This window comes from Coregonus clupeaformis, chromosome 12 (genome assembly GCF_020615455.1).
Source record: "Coregonus clupeaformis isolate EN_2021a chromosome 12, ASM2061545v1, whole genome shotgun sequence".
In the NCBI taxonomy this organism is placed as follows: domain Eukaryota; kingdom Metazoa; phylum Chordata; class Actinopteri; order Salmoniformes; family Salmonidae; genus Coregonus; species Coregonus clupeaformis.
Genome location: NC_059203.1, coordinates 17,790,812 through 17,811,693, shown reverse-complemented (window position 1 = coordinate 17,811,693; position 20,882 = coordinate 17,790,812). Strand labels below are relative to the sequence as shown.

Sequence of the window (20,882 nt, the reverse complement as noted above, 5' to 3'; positions counted from 1 at the left end):
CTCCCTCTCCACTCCGTTTGTGAACTTGGCCATGTCGTTGCCACAGTGCATTTAGAGGAAACATAGCAAGACAGAGGAAGTATATATGGGCAGGTTTCTGGAGGGTTGGGGAGGGTTCTGGAGGGTTCTGGAGGGTTGGGGAGGGTTGGGGAGGGTTGGGGAGGGTTGGGGAGGGTTGGGGAGGAGGGCAAGAATTTGTATCGCTGGGTCACCACTTCACAAAGTATTCATATCCCTTGACTTATTCCATATTTTGTTGTGTTAAAGCCTGATTTCAAAATTCATTAAATTGATTGTTTTTTCTCACCAATCTGCGCACAATACCCCATAATGACAAAGTGAGAAAAAAAAAATCATTTTTTGTGTGCAAATGTATTGAAAATTAAATGCAGAAATATCTTACATAAGTATTCACACCCATTTTGCTATGACACTCCAAATTGAGCTCAGGTGAATCCAATTTTCTTAAGATGCCACTACAACTTGACTGGAGTCCACCTGTGGACAATTAAATTGTTTGGACATTATTTAGAAAGAAACACACCTGTCTATACAAGGTCCCACAGTTGACAGTGCATGTCAGAGCAGAAACTATACCATGAAGATCTCCGAGTTCGAATTGTGATGTGGCATATATCTGGGGAAGGGTATAAAACAATTTCTACAGTGTTGAACGTTTCCAAGAGCACAGTGGTCTCCAACATTTGGAAATGGAAAAAATATTGTACTACCCAGACTGCCTAGAGCTGGCCGTCCGACCCAGACTGCCTAGAGCTGGCCGTCCGACCCAGACTGCCTAGAGCTGGCCGTCCGACCCAGACTGCCTAGAGCTGGCCGTCCGACCCAGACTGAGCAACTGGGCAAGAAGGACCTTGGTCAGGGAGGTGACCAAGAACCCAATGACCACTCTGACAGAACTACAGAGTTCCTTGGCTGAGATGGGAGAACCTGCCAGAAGGACAATAGTCTCTACAGCACTTCACCAATCTGGGCTTTATGGGAGAGTGGCCAGACGGAAGCCACTCCTGAGAAAAAGGCACATGACAGCACGACTGGAGTTCATTTGCAAAAAGGCACGTGAAAGACAAAGGTCTGATGAGACAAAAATGTAACTCTTTGGCCTGAATGCAAAGCGCTGTCTGGAGTAAACCCTGGCACAACTCAACACCCATTTCACACCATCCTTACTGTGAAGCATGGTGGTGGCAGCATGATGCTATGGGGATGCTTTTCAGCGGCAGGGACTGGGAGACTGGTAAGGATAGAGGGAACAATGAATGGAGCAAATCCTTGATACAGGCAAATCCTTGACGAGAACCTGATTCAGAGTGCAAACGACTTTAGACTGGGGCAAAGATTTGTATTCCAACAGGACAATGACCCCAAGCATACAGCCAAAGCAACGCTGGAATGTCTTCAGAACAAGAATGTGAAAGTCCTTGAGTGGCCCAGCCAAAGCACTTGAATCCCATTGCAAATTTGTGGAAAGACTTTAACATTACTGTTCACTGCCTTTCCCCAACTTAACAGAGCTTGAGAAAATCTGCAAGGAAGAACGGGAGAAAATCCCTAAATCCAGATGTGCAAAGCTAATACAGACATACACAAGACAACTCAAAGCTGTAATCACTGCCAAAAGGTGCTTCTACAAAGTATTGACTCAGGGGTGTGAATACTTATGTAAATTAGATATTTCTCTATTTCATTTGCAATACATTTGATAAAATCTCTAACAACATGTTTTCACTTTGTCATTATGGGGTATTGTGTGTAGATGGGTAAGAAAAAAAATATTTAATCCATTTTGAATTCAGGCTGTAAAAACAAAACGTAGAATAAGTCAAGGGGTCTGAATACTTTCTGAAGGTACTGTAAGTGAATTATGGGTAACAATGAAGTACCCTACTGTGATCGTTTTCAATTTAAATGGTCAAAAATAAACAAAAATAGCTTCTTAGCAAAGAGCAATTTCTCAAGCAAGAATTTGCTAGGACTGTCTGGGAGTGGTCTGAGTGGGGAGGGGAAAACTGAAAACGAGCTGTTATTGGCAGAGAGGTTTGGAACTCTCTTTCTTATTGGACTATTAACAAAGGCAGGCCAAAACATCCCACCAAAACAGTATTTTCAAACAGCTCTTACACTAAAAGGGCATTATCTTCATTTTAACAATTTCACAGAATTATTCCAACCTCATAGTGTGGTAATATATATATATATATATATATACAGTAAAACACAGGAACATCTAGTTTTTGACTGCACTGGGCCTTTAATTGAATAGCAAAACATCAGAGATTGGCAGGCATTGACTGGCAGCTAGCTAACAGAGTGGCGGAGGACATATACATCCTCCACACACTGTTTGTGTCCCAAACGGCTCGTTATTGCCGATATAGTGCACTACTTTTGACCAGAGCCTGAGGCGCTATATTGGGAATAGGGTGCCATCTGGGACTCACTCACTGTCTTGATTAATACAGCTAATGTAACACCTGCCCCATGGAGGTAGGATGTAATGAAGAGGGGGGCTGGAGCGAGAGAGAAGCCCTAATGAGAGCTCCTTCCGTTACCCTCCAAAACACCGGAGCCCAAGCTGTTACCGTCAGGACCTCACAGGATTACAAGACTCCCTGTGAGGGACCTCATTTATCATGTTCTCTTCTCTCTCTCTCTCTCTCTCTCTCTCTCTCTCTCTTTCTCCTATCTCTCCATCTTTCTCTCTCTCTCCCTCTCTCTTCATCTCCCCCCTCTCTCTCTCAGAACCCAGTGCACAAATGAGCCATCCAATTACATAAGATAGCATTGCTAGCCTAGTGGCGCACACTTCCTCCCGCTAAAATCCGCTCGCTCTAATAAACTCTGAAAAGACCCTGGGGTCATTTCACCTCTTTTTATCTCTCTCTCTCTCTGTCCAAGGGAGTTTACTGTCATAAGAGATCAATAGTCTACTGACTGAGGTGCATACATTACTGTCCTCTGAGTTTAAATCATAAACCAGGATGAGGGGAGTGTAGATTAGGTCCTGACTGACAGCAACTACATGTACATTTTAGTCATTTAGCAGACGCTCTTATCCAGAGCGACTTACAGTTAGTGAGGGCATACATTTTCATACTGGCCCCCCGTGGGAATCGAACCCACAACCCTGGCGTTGCAAACGCCATGCTCTACCAACTGAGCTACATCCCTGCCGGCCATTCCCTCCCCTACCCTGGACGACGCTGGGCCAAATTGTGCGCTGCCCCATGGGTCTCCCGGTCGCGGCCGGCTACGACAGAGCCTGGATTCGAACCAGGATCTCTAGTGGCGCCACTCGGGAGAGGTGTTCTACTGTACTAAACAACAGGTGGCTGCTGAGGAGTTTATCTATGGAGACAGCCATTATGTATGGGTGGAGAGGGGCCTTTAAAGCCATTATGTATGGTTGGAGAGGGGCCTTTAAAGCCATTATGTATGGTTGGAGAGCGGCCTCTAAAGCCATTATGTATGGTTGGAGAGGGGCCTTTAAAGCCATTATGTATGGTTGGAGAGGGGCCTTTAAAGCCATTATGTATGGTTGGAGAGGGGCCTCTAAAGCCATTATGTATGGTTGGAGAGGGGCCTCTAAAGCCATTATGTATGGTTGGAGAGGGGCCTTTAAAGCCATTATGTATGGTTGGAGAGGGGCCTCTAAAGCCATTATGTATGGTTGGAGAGGGGCCTTTAAAGCCATTATGTATGGTTGGAGAGGGGCCTTTAAAGCCATTATGTATGGTTGGAGAGGGGCCTCTAAAGCCATTATGTATGGTTGGAGAGGGGCCTCTAAAGCCATTATGTATGGTTGGAGAGGGGCCTTTAAAGCCATTATGTATGGTTGGAGAGGGGCCTTTAAAGCCATTATGTATGGTTGGAGAGGGGCCTTACATTTACATTTTAGTCATTTAGCAGACACTCTTATCCAGAGCGACTTACAGGAGCAATTAGGGTGAAGTGCCTTGCTCAAGGGCACAGACAGATTTTTCACCTAGTCGGCTCGGGGATTAGAACCAGCGACCTTTCGGTTACTGGCACAACTTACTGGCACAGCTTAACCACTAAGCTACCTGCCGCCCTTTAAAGCCATTATCTATGGAGGGAGGCAGGGGCCTTTAACGCCATTATGTATGTAGGGAGAGGACCTTTAAAGCCATTATCTATGGAGGCAGAGGACCTTTAAAGCCATTATCTATGGAGGCAGAGGACCTTTAAAGCCATAATGTATGGAATGGGAGGGGCCTTTAAAGCCATTATGTATGGAATGAGAAGGGCCTTTAAAGCCATTATGTATAGAATGAGAGGGGCCTTTAAAGCCATTATGTATTTTTTTATTTTTTTATTTCACCTTTATTTAACCAGGTAAGCCAGTTGAGAACAGGTTCTCATTTACAACTGCGACCTGGCAGTATAGAATGAGAGGGGCCTTTAAAGCCATTTTGTACAGTGCATTCGGAAAGTATTCAGACCCCTTCACTTTTTCCACATTTTGTTACGTTACAGCCGTATTCTAAAATGGATTAAATATATGTTTTCCCTCATCAATCTACACACAATACCCCATAACGACAAAGCAAAAACAGGTTTAGACATTTTTGCAAATGTATTACAAATTTAAAAAAAACTGAAATATCACATTTACGTAAGACCCTTTACTCAGTACTTTGTTGAAGCACCTTTGGCAGCGATTACAGCTTCGAGTCTTCTTGGGTATGACGCTACAAGCTTGGCACACCTGTATTTGGGAGTTTCTCCCATTCTTCTCTGCAGATCCTCTCAAGCTCTGTCAGGTTGGATGGGGAGCATTTCTGCACAGCTATTTTCAGGTCTCTCCAGAGATGTTCGATCGGGTTCAAGTCCGGCCTCTGGCAGGGCAACTCAAGGACATTCAGAGACTTGTCCTGAAGCCACTCCTGCGTTGTCTTGGATGTGTGCTGAGGGTCGTTGTCCTGTTGGAAGGTGAACCTTCACCCCAGTCTGAGGTCCTGAGCGCTCTGGAGGAGGTTTTCATCAAGGATCTCTCTGTACTTTGCACTGTTCATCTTTCCCTCGATCCTGACTAGTCTCCCAGTCCCTGCCGCTGAAAAACATCCCAACAGCATGATGCTGCCACCACCATGCTTCACCGTAGGGATGGTGCCAGGTTTCCTCCAGACGTGACGCTTGGCATTCAGGCCAAAGAGTTCAATCTTGGTTTCATCAGTCCAGATAATCTTGTTTCTCATGGTCTGAGAGTCCTTTACGTGCCTTTTGGCAAACTCCAAGCAGGCTGTCATGTGCCTTTCACTGAAGAGTAGCTTCTGTCTGGCCACTCTACCATAAAGGCCTGATTGGTGGAGTACTGCAGAGATGGTTGTCCTTCTGGAAGGTTCTCCCATCTCCACAGAGGAACTCTGGAGGTCTGTCAGAGTGACCATCAGGTTCTTGGTCACCTCCCTGACCAAGGCCCTTCTCCCCCGATTGCTCAGTTTGGCCGGGTGGCCAGCTCTAGGAAGAGTCTTGGTGGTTCCAAACTTCTTCAATTTAAGAATGATGAAGGAAACTTTGTTCTTGGGGACCTTCAATGCTGCAGACAGATCTGTGCATCGACACAATCCTGTCTCAGAGCTCAACGGACAATTCCTTCGACCACATGGCTTGGTTTTTGCTATGACATGCACTGTCAACTGTGGGACCTTATATAGACAGGTATGTGCCTTTCCAAATGATGTCCAATCAATTGAATTTAGCACAGGTGGACTCCAATCAAGTTGAAGAAACATCAAGGATGATCAATGGAAACCGGATGCACCTGAGCTCAATTTCGAGTCTCATAGCAAACGGTCTGAATACTTACGTAAATAAGGTATCTGTTTTTTATCTTTAATAAATGTGCAAACATTTCTAAAAACCCGTTTTCGCTTTGTCATTATGGGGTATTTTGTGTAGATTGATGATAATTTTTATTTATTTCATCAATTTTAGAATAAGGCTGTAATGTAACAAAATGTGGGAAAAGTGAAGGGGTCTGAATACTTTCCGAATGCACTGTATGGTGGGAGAGAGGCCTTTAAAGCCATTATCTATGAGAGGAGAGAGGCCTTTAAAGCCATTATCTATGAGAGGAAAGGGGCCTTTAAAGCCATTATCTCTGAGGGGAGAGGGGCCTTTAAAGCCATTATCTATGAGAGGAGAGGGGCCTTTAAAGCCATTATCTATGAGAGGAGAGGGGCCTTTAAAGCCATTATCTATGAGAGGAGAGGGGCCTTTAAAGCCATTATCTATGAGAGGAGAAGGGCCTTTAAAGCAATTATCTATGAGAGGAGAGGGGCCTTTAAAGCCATTATCTATGAGAGGAGAGGGGCCTTTAAAGCCATTATCTATGAGAGGAGAGGGGCCTTTAAAGCAATTATCTATGAGAGGAGAAGGGCCTTTAAAGCCATTATGTATGGAGGGAGAGGGAGTATTTAAAGCCATTTTGTATGGAGCGAGGCAGGTCCTTTAAAGCCATTATCTATGGAGGCAGGGGCCTTTAAAGCCATTATGAATGGAGAGAGGCAGGGGTTTTTAAAGCCATTATGTATGGAGGGAGGGGTCTTTAAAGCCATGATGTATGGAGGGAGGGGCCTTTAAAGCCATTATGTATGGAGGGAGGGGCCTTTAAAGTAAAACGGACTATCCTACTGATCCTTGACTTCAGCTGTCATTTACAAAATAGCCTCCAACACTCTACTCAGCAAATTGGATGTAGTCTATCACAGTGCCATCCATATACTACCCACCATTGTGACCTGTACGCTCGTTGGCTGGCCCTCACTACATATTTGTCGCCAAACCCACTGGCTCCAGGTCATCTATAAATCACTGCTAGGCAAAGCCCCGTCTAAACTTAGCTCACTGGTCACCATAGCAACACCCACCCGTAGTATGCGCTCCAGCAGGTATATCTCACTGGTCATTCCCAAAGCCAACACCTCCTTTGGCCGCCATTCCTTCCAGTTCTCTGCTGCTTATGACTGGAACGAATTGCAAAAATCTCTGAAGCTGGAGACTCTTATCTCCCTCACTAACTTTAAGCATCAGTTGTCAGAGCAGCTTACCGATCACTGCACCTGTACACAGCCCATCTGAAATTAGCCCACCCAACTACCTCATCCCTATATTGTTATTTATTTTGCTCTTTTGCACTTCAGTATCTCTATTTGCACATCATCTTTTGCACATCTATCATTCCAGTGTTAATACTAATTGTAACTAATTTGCACTATGGCCTATTTATTGCCTTACCTCCATAAATTACTACATTCGCACACACTGTATATAGATTTTCTGTTGTATTTTTGACTTTATGTTTTGTTTTACCCCATATGTAACTCTGTGTTGTTTTTATCGCACTGCTTTGCTTTATCTTGGCCAGGTCGCAGTTGTAAATGAGAACTTGTTCTCAACTGGCTTACCTGGTTAAGTAAAGGTGAAATAAAAAAATTAAACCATTATCTATGGAGGTAGGCAGGGTCTTTAAAGCCATTATCTATGGAGGGAGGCAGGGGTCTTTAAAGCCATTATCTATGGAGGGAGGCAGGGGCCTTTAAAGACATTATCTATGGAGGGAGGCAGGGGTCTTTAAAGCCATTATCTATGGAGGGAGGCAGGGGCCTTTAAAGACATGATCTATGGAGGGAGGCCGGGGGCTTTAAAGCCATTATCTATGGAGGGAGGCAGGGGCCGTTAAAGACATTATCTATGGAGGGAGGCAGGGTCTTTAAAGCCATTATCTATGGAGGGAGGCCAGGGGCTTTAAATCCACTGACCGACCGGGTCTGTCCATTGATGGTCTGACAGGTGTCCATGGATACCCTGGCCTGGGCCTTGGTTCCCATGGGAACAAAGCATCTCACCAATGTATGCTGTTAGCTCCAAGGTCTCAGTTTGACTGTATGCGCAAATGCTGTGCATATTCACCTAAATAATGGATATCAATGTGGATTTTTTTATAATTTGTGCAAGATGGCAGTACTGTTATGAACAAAGAGCAATTAGTGAGTCTAGAATAGACTAGTCCATGTGCAGGATATTCAATATTCAGGTCATCTAGCTACTATCTTGATCCTTTATCTGTATGTCCTCTGCGTTCATTATTATTTCACTACTGTATTATTGCATACAACTGAATATCTGAATAAATATCTGCTCCATCTTTCTTAACACAAATCTGTTTAAGTTTCAACTTTAAGTATTGATGATGACAATACATAAATTAACACATACAGTGAGGGGAAAAAAGTATTTGATCCCCTGCTGATTTTGTACGTTTGCCCACTGACAAAGAAATGATCAGCCTATCATTTTAATGGTAGGTTTATTTGAACAGTGAGAGACAGAATAACAACAAAAGAATCCAGAAAAACGCTTGTCAAAAATGTTACAAATTGATTTGCATTTTAATGAGGGAAATAAGTATTTGACCCCCTCTCAATCAGAAACATTTCTGGCTCCCAGGTGTATTTTATACAGGTAACGAGCTGAGATTAGGAGCACACTCTTAAAGGGAGTGCTTCTAATCTCAGCTTGTTACCTGTATAAAAGACCCCTGTCCACAGAAGCAATCAATCAATCAGATTCCAAACTCTCCACCATGGCCAAGACCAAACAGCTCTCCAAGGATGTCAGGGACAAGATTGTAGACCTACACAAGGCTGGAATGGGCTACAAGACTATCGCCAAGCAGCTTGGAGAGAAGGTGACAACAGTTGGTGCGATTATTCACAAATGGAAGAAACAAAAAATAACTGTCAATCTCCCTCAGCCTGGGGCTCCATGCAAGATCTCACCTCGTGGAGTTGCAATGATCATGAGAACGGTGAGGAATCAGCCCAGAACTACACGGGAAGATCTTGTCAATAATCTCAAGGCAGCTGAGACCATAGTCACCAAGAAAACAATTGGTAACACACTACGCCGTGAAGGACTGAAATCCTGCAACGCCCGCAACGTCCCCCTGCTCAAGAAAGCACATATACATGCCCGTCTGAAGTTTGCCAATGAACATCTGAATGATTCAGAGGAGAACTGGGTGAAAGTGTTGTGGTCAGATGAGACCAAAATGGAGCTCTTTGGCATCAACTCATCTCGCCGTGTTTGGAGGAGGAGGAATGCTACCTATGACCCCAAGAACACCATCCCCACCGTCAAACATGGAGGTGGAAACATTAAGCTTTGGGGGTGTTTTTCTGTTAAGGGGACAGGACAACTTCACCACATCAAAGGGACGATGGACAGGGCCATGTACCGTCAAATCTTGGGTGAAAACCTCCTTCCCTCAGCCAGGGCGTTGAAAATGGGTCGTGGATGGGTAATCCAGCATGACAATGACCCAAAACACACAGCCAAGGCAACAAAGGAGTGGCTCAAGAAGAAGCACATTAAGGTCCTGGAGTGGCCTAGCCAGTCTCCAGACCTTAATCCCATAGAAAATCTGTGGAGGGAGCTGAAGGTTCGAGTTGCCAAACGTCAGCCTCGAAACCTTAATGACTTGGAGAAGATCTGCAAAGAGGAGTGGGACAAAATCCCTCCTGAGATGTGTGTAAACCTGGTGGCCAACTACAAGAAACGTCTGACCTCTGTGATTGCCAACAAGGGTTTTGCCACCAAGTACTAAGTCATGTTTTGCAGAGGGGTCAAATACTTATTTCCCTCATTAAAATGGAAATCAATTTATAACATTTTTGACATGCGTTTTTCTGGATTTTGTTGTTGTTATTCTGTCTCTCACTGTTCAAATAAACCTACCATTAAAATTATAGACTGATCATGTCTTTGTCAGTGGGCAAACGTACAAAATCAGCAGGGGATCAAATACTTTTTCCCCTCACTGTACTTAAAGTTTTAGCGCCTACTAAAACCCTAAGAGCAGAAGTTATCTACCGCTGACCACCATAATAAGCTCTTAAGGAGAGGAAGGATAGCTATCTACCGCTGACCACCATAATAAGCTCTTAAGGAGAGGAAGGATAGCTAACTACCGCTGACCACCATAATAAGCTCTTAAGGAGAGGAAGGATAGCTAACTACCGCTGACCACCATAATAAGCTCTTAAGGAGAGGAAGGATAGCTAACTACCGCTGACCACCATAATAAGCTCTTAAGGAGAGGAAGGATAGCTAACTACCGCAGACCACCATAATAAGTTCAAATCAGATTTTATTTGCCACATGTGCCAAACAGGTGTAGACTTCACCGTGAAATGCTTACTTACGAGCCCTTTCGGAAAAATGCAGAGTGAAAAAGTAAGAAAAATGTGCTACAAATAAAAAAGGAAATAGCAACACAATAAAATACGAATAATGAGGCTATATACAAGGAGTACCAGTACTGAGTCAATGTGCAGGGGTACCAGGTAGTAATGAGGCTATATACAAGGAGTACCAGTACTGAGTCAATGTGCAGGGGTACCAGGTAGTAATGAGGCTATACACAAGGAGTAGAGGCACCGAGTCAATGTGCAGGGGTACGAGGTAGTTTAGTTAATTGAGGTAATATGCAATCAGGATAGATAATAAACAGAGTAGCAGCAGTGTGTGTGTAGAGTGGGAAAGTGTGTCTGTGTGTGTGTGGCGTCAATATGCATGAGTGTGTTCTTGGGCACAGGGACTATGGTGGTCTGCTTGAAACATGTTGGTATTACAGACTCGGTCAGGGAGAGGTTGAAAATGTCAGTGAAGACACTACACTTCCCAGTTGGTCAGCGCATGCCCTGAATACACGTCCTGGTAATCCGTCTGGCCCTGCGGCCTTGTGAATGTTGACCTGTTTAAAGGTCTTGCCCACATCGGCTACGGAGAGCGTGATGGTTCATTCGGAGGGCGTAGATAGAGGGATTTTTCACAAGTGTCCCACTCATTGAAAGCGGCAGCTCTAGCCTTTAGCTCAGTGAGGATGCTGCCTGTAATCCACGGCTTCTGGTTGGGATATGTACGTATGTTCACCGTGGCATCATACCCGAGAAGAATCGAGGCTGTAATCACTGCCAAAAGTGCTTCAACAAAGTACTGAGTAAAGGGTCTGAATACTTAATGTCAATGTGATATCAGTTTTTTTATTTTTAACACATTTGCAAACATTTCTAAAAACCTGTTTTTGCTTTGTCATTATGGAGGTATTGTGTGTAGATTGATGAGGAGAAAAAATAAATAAATAAATAATAATAATAATAATAAGGCTGTAGCTCAATTGGTAGAGCATGGCGCTTGTAACGCCAGGGTAGTGGGTTCGAACCCCGGGACCACCCATACGTAAAAACGTATGCGCACATGACTAAGTCGCTTTGGATAAAAGCGTCTGCTAAATGGTATATTATGTAACATAACAAAATGAGGAAAAAGACAAGGGATCCGAATACTTTCCGAATGCACTGTAGATATATATATATATATACAACCTTATGGCGATCTCAAATAAAACATTCTGAGCAGTGTAGGGGAGTTCCTTTAGTTCTTCAAACAGCCAGCCAGCCAACCAGCGACGGGCGGTCGGATGAACGGAACAGACAGACCAACCAACAAAAAGACAGCCAGCCAGCCAACCAGCGACGGGCGGTCGGATGAACAGAACAGACAGACCAACCAACAAAAAGACAGCCGGCCGCCTGGCCGGCCAGCCAGAAAGGTGTACTCACAGGCGTGCAGGGAGAAGTGTTTTCGTTCTGGGGGGGCTCCGGCTGCAGCAGGGCCTCCTGGGTGTACTGTGGGTGCCTGGGGGAGCGCGGCTGCAGCAGGGCCTCCTGGGTGTACTGTGGGTGCCTGGGGGAGCGCCGCTGCAGCCGGAGAAGTCTCTCCTTCCCCCAGGAGGTGCTGGATGGAGTGCAGCTGAAAGCACGGGTCAGACAACAGCACTGCAGCCGCACGCGACACCCTGAAGAGAACACAAGAGGGGAGAGGATATGTTAATCAACACAGACAGGGAATGTTTACATTTAAATTGTAGTCCTTCAGTTTCAGCTCGTCTTGTTCAGAAAAAACATTGAGAAGTTCGGAAGCAAACTCTCACTAAGCCTAAGAACAAGTGTACTGTCATTGGTCAGACTCCACAGTTTTCCATTATGGATAGTGCAGAATGGTTGGCAAGAACGTTTCAACATCGAGAACATTTGAGGTGTTTTGGACACGTCTTCCTTTCATACAGTGTATCAGAACTTGAAGATGAATCTCAGCCAAGACAGGACACATCTTTCATATAACCCCAGTGTTACTTCTTGTTCCTGTGAAGACATTCTGGAAAATAAAAACAACTCCATGTCATGCTTTATAATAAGTCCTTTCGACCGACGTGTACATACACTCAGAGCTCACCATCTCTGCTTCTCCTTCTCAGTTGGTCTAGGCAGCGTTTAAATCACTGGCCTCTACATTCACTCCCTGTTCTCCGTCCCGGCTGCACTTCTCAGTACCAGACTACTTCTTCACACACACACACACACACACACACACACACACACACACACACACACACACACACACACACACACACACACACACACACACACACACACACACACACACACATTTATTCCCGGCAGCGCTCCTCAATACCAGACTACTTCACACATCAATCTTTTACACGGACTTTGGACAAGACCAGACTCCCACTCAGACCCCATACACCTAGCTACTCACACAGTCATACAGAGAGCTAGTCAGTCATACAGAGAGCTACTCAGTCATACAGAGAGCTACTCAGTCATACAGAGAGCTAGTCAGTCATACAGAGAGCTAGTCAGTCATACAGAGAGCTAGTCAGTCATACAGAGAGCTAGTCAGTCATACAGAGAGCTAGTCAGTCATACAGAGAGCTACTCAGTCATACAGAGAGCTACTCAGTCATACAGAGAGCTACTCAGTCATACAGAGAGCTAGTCAGTCATACAGAGAGCTAGTCATACAGCTCCACCCAGTACTGACGCTGTCTGTCCATGATGCAAGCACTGGAAACAGATGATGTCGACTAGGCAACAGCAAGGCTCAAAGCTTTTCTGTTTGCATAGTCCTCATGCTAACTTCTAACAAGTCCCCACGACAACAGGGCATTAATATTCCACAGAAGGGGGAGAAAGAGGAAGCTAACAGGGAAGTACAGGGATTAAAACAAGTGTAGTTTAGAGAGCGGGACACATGATGTAGGGCTGGGATGTATAGTATTTGACTATATACCGGTATTGAAGCACGGACCGGTTTGGATTTTTACTTTACCTTCTATGATGGTTTTCAATGTTTGGTTTGTTAAATGTGATACGCAACTCCAGCGCGTGTAACGTCCGTCTTTACAGTTTACTCCATTATCTACTGGAGTCGTCTCTATCCTTTCTGCTGCCCCCCCCCCCGTCACTCAAGCACTTTCTTGCTGTTAAACTCTGCAGTCTGCATGTTAGATTCCACCGTGTGTTTCCAGACGGCGTTAACGAAACGGTGGACATAAAAACGCACCAATCAAGAGTGTGCTAGCGACAGCGCAGAGTGAGAGACCGAACTCCCAGTAGGTTGTGATCGGAGACTGAAAAAAGATGGCGGAAGCGGACGATGAAGTGGAATCTGAATCTAAATGGCGGTAGAATCAAGGAGAATTGGAATATTGTCCAAAAGAATGGAAAATGTAGCCAAGTAGTGTACAGTGATGAGAATGAGAACTTCGTATCTTGTAGGGATACGGTTTGTTAATGAGGAGCAGCTGAGCATATTATCAATCTGGAAGAAACTATTTTGAGATATCCAAACTGGTGGAGAGAGTGCTGGGTAGGGTGAAGGCTGTGAGGATCACGAGAGGCGGGCTTGTTCAGATTTTGTATGCTTCTGCGGATCAGAAGAAACGTGTGTTGCGTCTCACCCGATGTGATAAAGTTTGAAGTGTCGTGTGTGTCTCTTAGGAACAAGGCACCCCTCAATGAGGTTATATCTGGCGTCTCGTTCGAAGTCGATGTTGAAACGATTAAAAATATTCCTGGAGTGATTGATGCACGTCGGATGAATCGTGTGGTGAATGAAGAAAAAGTGAAGAGTATCTGTTCTTTTTTTAAAAAAATTATATGGAGTCTCTCCCTACTCAAGTGCAGTTTGGGTATATTAACTACAGAGTCAGAGCATTTATCCCAAGACCAATCAATCAAATGTGATCATTTTAAAGCTTTTGGTCATGTTTCAAGTGTTTGCAGAAGGGAGAAGCCGAGATGTCCAAGTTGTGGGTGGACCGCAGTGGAGAAGGTGAAAAAAGTTTCAAGTTCCTCAGCAAACTGAAATGGTCCACCCTCACACACACAGTGTGGTGAAGAAGGCGCAACAGTGCCTCTTCAACCTCAGGAGGCTGAAGAATATGCTTTGGGACCTAAAACCCTTAAACTTTTACAGAGAATTGAGAGCATCCTGTCGGGCTGTATCACCGCCTGGTACGGCAACTGCACCGCACCGGATTCAATTAGTTTCCCTATTACGTATGGATTTTCAAATTACCTTGTTTTGGTTTCAACCTGTCCAGTTGGTGGCGGTAATATACCTTTTCGGGTTGTAGTCCGTCATAAAATCCACAGAAGAAGAAGTCTGCATCTAATTAGGGTCCTCTGGAAACATTGTCTTTGGTTCATACCCTGTCAATAATTCCACCCTGGCTTATTCATTCATTGTCATGTCAAACAACAACGTATTCAAGGTGCTGCCCACTAGATTCCAACTACAGAATTAGAATAATCATTCTATTTCCATGATTCCAACAGTTCACCAATGAACTGAGACTAGATTTTTTTGCCCACAGTGTGGACATAACAAAAGTGCGGGAAATGCAGACATTTTTTTTTTTTAAATGAACAATATAAAACAATCAGAATGGAGAAAGCCCTACTGAAATCACTTATAAATTATGTGTTGCCACCCTAGGATCATGAACTACTCATAAAGCATATTTTAGAACTTTTATTATTCAAAAACAGAAAATACCGTCAAAAATATTGTGATATGATATTTGGGCCATATCGCCCAGCCCTAACATGATGGGTAAAAGCAGAAATATATTATTAGTCAAACGCACCACACCTGAGTGCTGTGACTTGGTTAACAGATGGCAGAGGGATATAGGGAGCGAGAGAGACCAGTGAAGCACAAACATCATTGTAAATACCAACAATATGTACAGTGGGGAAAAAAAGTATTTAGTCAGCCACCAATTGTGCAAAAGTTCTCCCACTTAAAAAAATGAGAGAGGCCTGTAATTTTCATCATAGGTACACGTCAACTATGACAGACAAATTGAGCATTTTTTTCCCAGAAAATCACATTGTAGGATTTTTTATGAATTTATTTGCAAATTATGGTGGAAAATAAGTATTTGGTCACCTACAAACAAGCATGATTTCTGGCTCTCACAGACCTGTAACTTCTTCTTTAAGAGGCTCCTCTGTCCTCCACTCGTTACCTGTATTAATGGCACCTGTTTGAACTTGTTATCAGTATAAAAGACACCTGTCCACAACCTCAAACAGTCACACTCCAAACTCCACTATGGCCAAGACCAAAGAGCTGTCAAAGGACACCAGAAACAAAATTGTAGACCTGCCCCAGGCTGGGAAGACTGAATCTGCAATAGGTAAGCAGCTTGGTTTGAAGAAATCAACTGTGGGAGCAATTATTAGGAAATGGAAGACATACAAGACCACTGATAATCTCCCTCGATCTGGGGCTCCACGCAAGATCTCACCCCGTGGGGTCAAAATGATCACAAGAACGGTGAGCAAAAATCCCAGAACCACACGGGGGGACCTAGTGAATGACCTGCAGAGAGCTGGGACCAAAGTAACAAAGCCTACCATCAGTAACACACTACGCCGCCAGGGACTCAAATCCTGCAGTGCCAGACGTGTCCCCCTGCTTAAGCCAGTACATGTCCAGGCCCGTCTGAAGTTTGCTAGAGTGCATTTGGATGATCCAGAAGAGGATTGGGAGAATGTCATATGGTCAGATGAAACCAAAATATAACTTTTTGGTAAAAACTCAACTCGTCTTGTTTGGAGGACAAAGAATGCTGAGTTGCATCCAAAGAACACCATACCTACTGTGAAGCATGGGGGTGGAAACATCATGCTTTGGGGCTGTTTTTCTGCAAAGGGACCAGGACGACTGATCCGTGTAAAGGAAATAATGAATGGGGCCATGTATCGTGAGATTTTGAGTGAAAACCTCCTTCCATCAGCAAGGGCATTGAAGATGAAACGTGGCTGGGTCTTTCAGCATGACAATGATCCCAAACACACCGCCCGGGCAACGAAGGAGTGGCTTCGTAAGAAGCATTTCAAGGTCCTGGAGTGGCCTAGCCAGTCTCTATATCTCAACCCCATAGAAAATCTTTGGAGGGAGTTGAAAATCCGTGTTGCCCAGCAACAGCCCCAAAACATCACTGCTCTAGAGGAGATCTGCATGGAGGAATGGGCCAAAATACCAGCAACAGTGTGTGAAAACCTTTTGAAGACTTACAGAAAACGTTTACATTTTTTACATTTTAGATTTTAGTCATTTAGCAGACGCTCTTAACCAGAGCGACTTACAGGAGCAATTAGGGTCAAGTGCCTTGCTCAAGGGCACATTAGCGTCATTTAGCAGACGCTCTTAGCCAGAGCGACTCACAAATTGGTACGTTCACCCATGTTTGACCTGTGTCATTGCCAACAAAGGGTATATAACAAAGTATTGAGAAACTTTTGTTATTGACCAAATACTTATTTTCCACCATAATTTGCAAATAAATGCATTAAAAATCCTACAATGTGATCGTCTTTTTAAGTGGGAGAACTTGCACAATTGGTGGCTGACTAAATACTTTTTTCCCCCACTGTATCTGTTTATTTATCTTCCCCTACTATTCGTACCACAACTATTTGCACATTGCTGAAACACGGTACATAGTTGATAACACAACACTTGAAAAGTCTATATTTTTTAAACCTTTGTGAGTTAAATGTTTTCTGTTCATTTCTACGTTCTTATTTGTTGATGTTTTTGTTTCTTCTCACTGGTGTTGGTTTATTTCACTTGCTTTGGCAATTAGCTAATAAAGCCCCTTTGAATTGAATTGCGAGAGAGGGGAGAGGGAAAGAGAAGAGAAGAGAGAGAGGGAGGCAGAAAAAGAGAGAGACAGAGAGAGAAAGAGAGAGACAGAGAGAGAGAGACAGAGAGAGAGAGAGAGAGAGGAGAGAGAGACGAAGAGAGACAGAGAGAGAGAGAGAGAGAGAGAGAGAGAGACGAAGAGAGAGAGAGAGAGAGAGAGAGACGAAGAGAGAGAGAGACGAGGAGAGAGCGAGAGACGAAAGAGGAGAGCGAGAGCGAGAGAGCGAGAGCGAGAGCGAGAGAGCGAGAGCGAGAGAGCGATAGAGAGAGAGTAAGAGAGCGATAGAGAGAGAGCGAGAGAGCGAGGGGTAAGGATGGGGGGGAGGTGGTGGTATAGGTGAGTGGGTGTTGTCCAAAAGGCACATTACACATACATACATCACGGCCTGCTGAGCAGAAAGGCCCACTCCCTCTCAGCTAGCTAGCGAGAGGGCAACACCATAGCACCACATGGTGCCTCACAGGCTCAAACAAAACTCAGCAGCACTACTTCAAAGCAAAACGTCTTACACACACACACTGATCAACAGGGATTTCGAGTAGCTCTACAAACACGTTTCATTAAAAAACCCAAAAACAACTACATATGAGGAGCTTCTAAACAGCAGTCAGGGCAGCCAACAACTCAACCCCTCCTAAACACTTCACCTTCTACAACCATCAACCCTCTTATCCTGAGTAGACTAGCCCAGGGGTTTACAAACCTCTCCCTGTGACCCCCAGATGTTTCACAATTGTGTTGTAGCCCTGAACTAGTCACCTGATTCATCTAGTCAAGGGCTTGATGATTAGTTGACCAGTTGAATCAGGTGTGCTAGCTGTGGAATAATTCAAATAAACGTATGGGGGGTCCCTGAGGAGAGGTTGGAGAACCCCTGGGCTAGTCTACATAATCAGTGGGCTAGTTAGTCCACACACACACACACACACACACACACGCACACACAAAGCAGGTGTTCGAGACATGTTGTCAGCTCTCTACGGAGACATCACAGAGACATCATGTCTATTTGTAGCGTCGAGACCCAACAACCCTACAGCTACAGGGTGACTCACTACACACACACACACACACACACACACACACCTCCGACTCCTCTCTCTAGCAAGGCCACTTCAGACGTAGGGAGCAGAGCGGAACCTCAAGGCTGTCTGTCTGTCTGGCTGGCTTGGCACTCTGAGAGAAGAGAAATCGACTTCTTCTTGCGTTCTAAATTAGGGGATGGTGATGTGTGCAATAGGTATCAGATAAAAAAAGAAAAGGGATATTCAGTGACGCAAGATCTCAATATAACTGAACCTGAGTTGTTATCAGTCAAAGATATCAATATAACTGAACCGGAGGTGTTGATCAGTGAAAGCCAAGAGAAGGAGGATAGTGAAGGGGATTCAATGATGATTCCTTCCCTCCATCTCTCCTCTCGTGCTCCCCCATCTCTCCTCCTTCAACTCCATGTTGGTCATTCCTTCCATCTGGTGATTAACATTATATATAGATAGATATATCGATATATCGATCGATAGAGAGAGAGAGAGAGAGAGAGAGAGAGAGAGAGAGAGAGAGAGAGAGAGGCTACAGTAGATCAATGGGCCAGAAAAATAGACAATTATTGGTAGGATATCAACACAGGGAGGTCATGTGTCATGTGACCTTTATGCTAGAGGGAAGATAAATCCCCTTCACAGTGTCTGTCCTACAGTCTGGTCAAATCAAAGTGTATTGGTCATGTGTACATGTTCCAGTCAAACGCTTCCTCTCCTCAACAATGCAGTACAATATCGACCAGGAATCAAATGGCGAATACACAAGTAAAAAAAGAACAAGTATAACAACCTCTCACCCTCAACGTGATCAAGACAAAGGAGATGATTGTGGACTACAGGGAAAAAGAAGAGGACCGAGCACGCCCCCATTCTCATCGACGGCGCTGTAGTGGAACAGGTTGAGAGCTTCAAGTTCCTTGGTGTCCACATCACCAACGAACTATCATGGTCCAAACACACCAAGACAGTCGTGAACAGGGCACGACAAAGCCTATTCCCCCTCAGGAGACTGAAAAGATTCGGCATGTGTCCTCAGATCCTCAAAAAATTCTACTGCTGCACCATCGAGAGCATCCTGACTGGTTGCATCACTGCCTGGTATGGCAACTGCTTGGCCTCCGACCGCAAGGCCCTACAGAGGGTAGTGTGTACGGTCCAGTACATCACTGGGGCCAAGCTTCCTGCCATCCAGGACCTCTATACCAGGCGGTGTCAGAGGAAGGCCCTAAAAACTGTCAAAGACTCCAGCCACCATAGTCATAGACTGTTCTCTCTGCTACCGCAAGGCAAGCGGTACCGGAGTGCGAAGTCTTGGTCCAAAAGGATTCATAACAGCTTCTACCCTCAAGCCATAAGACTCCTGAACAGCTAATCGTGGCTACCCAGACTATTTGCACTGCCCCCCCACCCCCTCTTTAACGCTGCTGTTACTCTGTTTATTATCTATGCATAGTCACTTTAACTCTACCCACATTTACATATTACCTCAATTACCTCGACTAACCGGTGCCCCCGCACATTGACTCTGTACCGGTACCCCCTGTATATAGCCTCCCTACTGTTATTTTATTTTACTGCTGCTCTTTAGCTATTTGTTATTTTTTACTTATCAATTTTTTACTTAACATATAGTTTTCTTAAAACTGCATTGTTGGTTAAGGGCTTGTAAGTAAGCATTTCACTGTAAGGTCTACACATGTTGTATTCGGCGCATGTGGCAAATCAAATTTGATTTGACTTGAAGTAGTAATAAAACCTTGTATGAGAAGTATATTTTATATATCGTACTGTATATTCTTGTATATTCTATGTCAAATTATGAAAACTGTTATATATATAATATATATATATAGTATTATAAACTGGGTGGATCTAGCCCTGAATGCTGATTGGCTGACAGCCGTGGTATATCAGACCGTATACCACGGGTATGACCCAAAAAACATTTTTACTGCTCTAATTACGTTGGTCACCAGTTTATAATAGCAATAAGGCACCTCTGGGGTATGTGGTATATGGCTAATATACCACAGCTAAGGGATGTATCCAGGCACTACCCGTTGCGTCGTGCTTAAGGACCGCCCTTAACCGTAGTATATTGGCCACAAACCCCCGAGGATACAGCCCTTAACCGTAGTATATTGGCCACATACCACACACCCCCGAGGATACAGCCCTTAACCGTAGTATATTGGCCACATACCACACACCCCCGAGGATACAGCCCTTAACCGTAGTATATTGGCCACATACCACACACCCCCGAGGATACAGCCCTTAACCGTAGTATATTGGCCACATACCACACACCCCGAGGATACAGCCCTTAACCGTAGTATATTGGCCACATACCACACACCCCCGAGGATACAGCCCTTAACCGTAGTATATTGGCCACATACCACACACCCCCGAGGATACAGCCCTTAACCGTAGTATATTGGCCACATACCACACACCCCCGAGGATACAGCCCTTAACCGTAGTATATTGGCCACAAACCCCCGAGGATACAGCCCTTAACCGTAGTATATTGGCCACATACCACACACCCCCGAGGATACAGCCCTTAACCGTAGTATATTGGCCACAAACCCCGAGGATACAGCCCTTAGCCGTAGTATATTGGCCACAAACCCCCGAGGATACAGCCCTTAGCCGTAGTATATTGGCCACAAACCCCCGAGGATACAGCCCTTAACCGTAGTATA

The 20,882-nt window shown here is 44.6% G+C and overlaps 1 protein-coding gene across 3 annotated transcripts in view; it reads right to left on the bottom strand.

Annotated features, from left to right (window-relative positions):
- Nucleotides 1–20,882, bottom strand: part of LOC121578809 (E3 ubiquitin-protein ligase RNF123) — a 266,423-nt gene that overhangs the window by 53,367 nt on the left and 192,174 nt on the right. For all 3 annotated transcript variants that reach the window (XM_045223719.1, XM_045223721.1, XM_045223720.1), the window contains exon 35: nucleotides 11,667–11,902. In XM_045223719.1, the coding sequence (XP_045079654.1) occupies nucleotides 11,667–11,902 (236 nt within the window). The remainder of the gene's footprint in view (nucleotides 1–11,666; nucleotides 11,903–20,882) is intronic.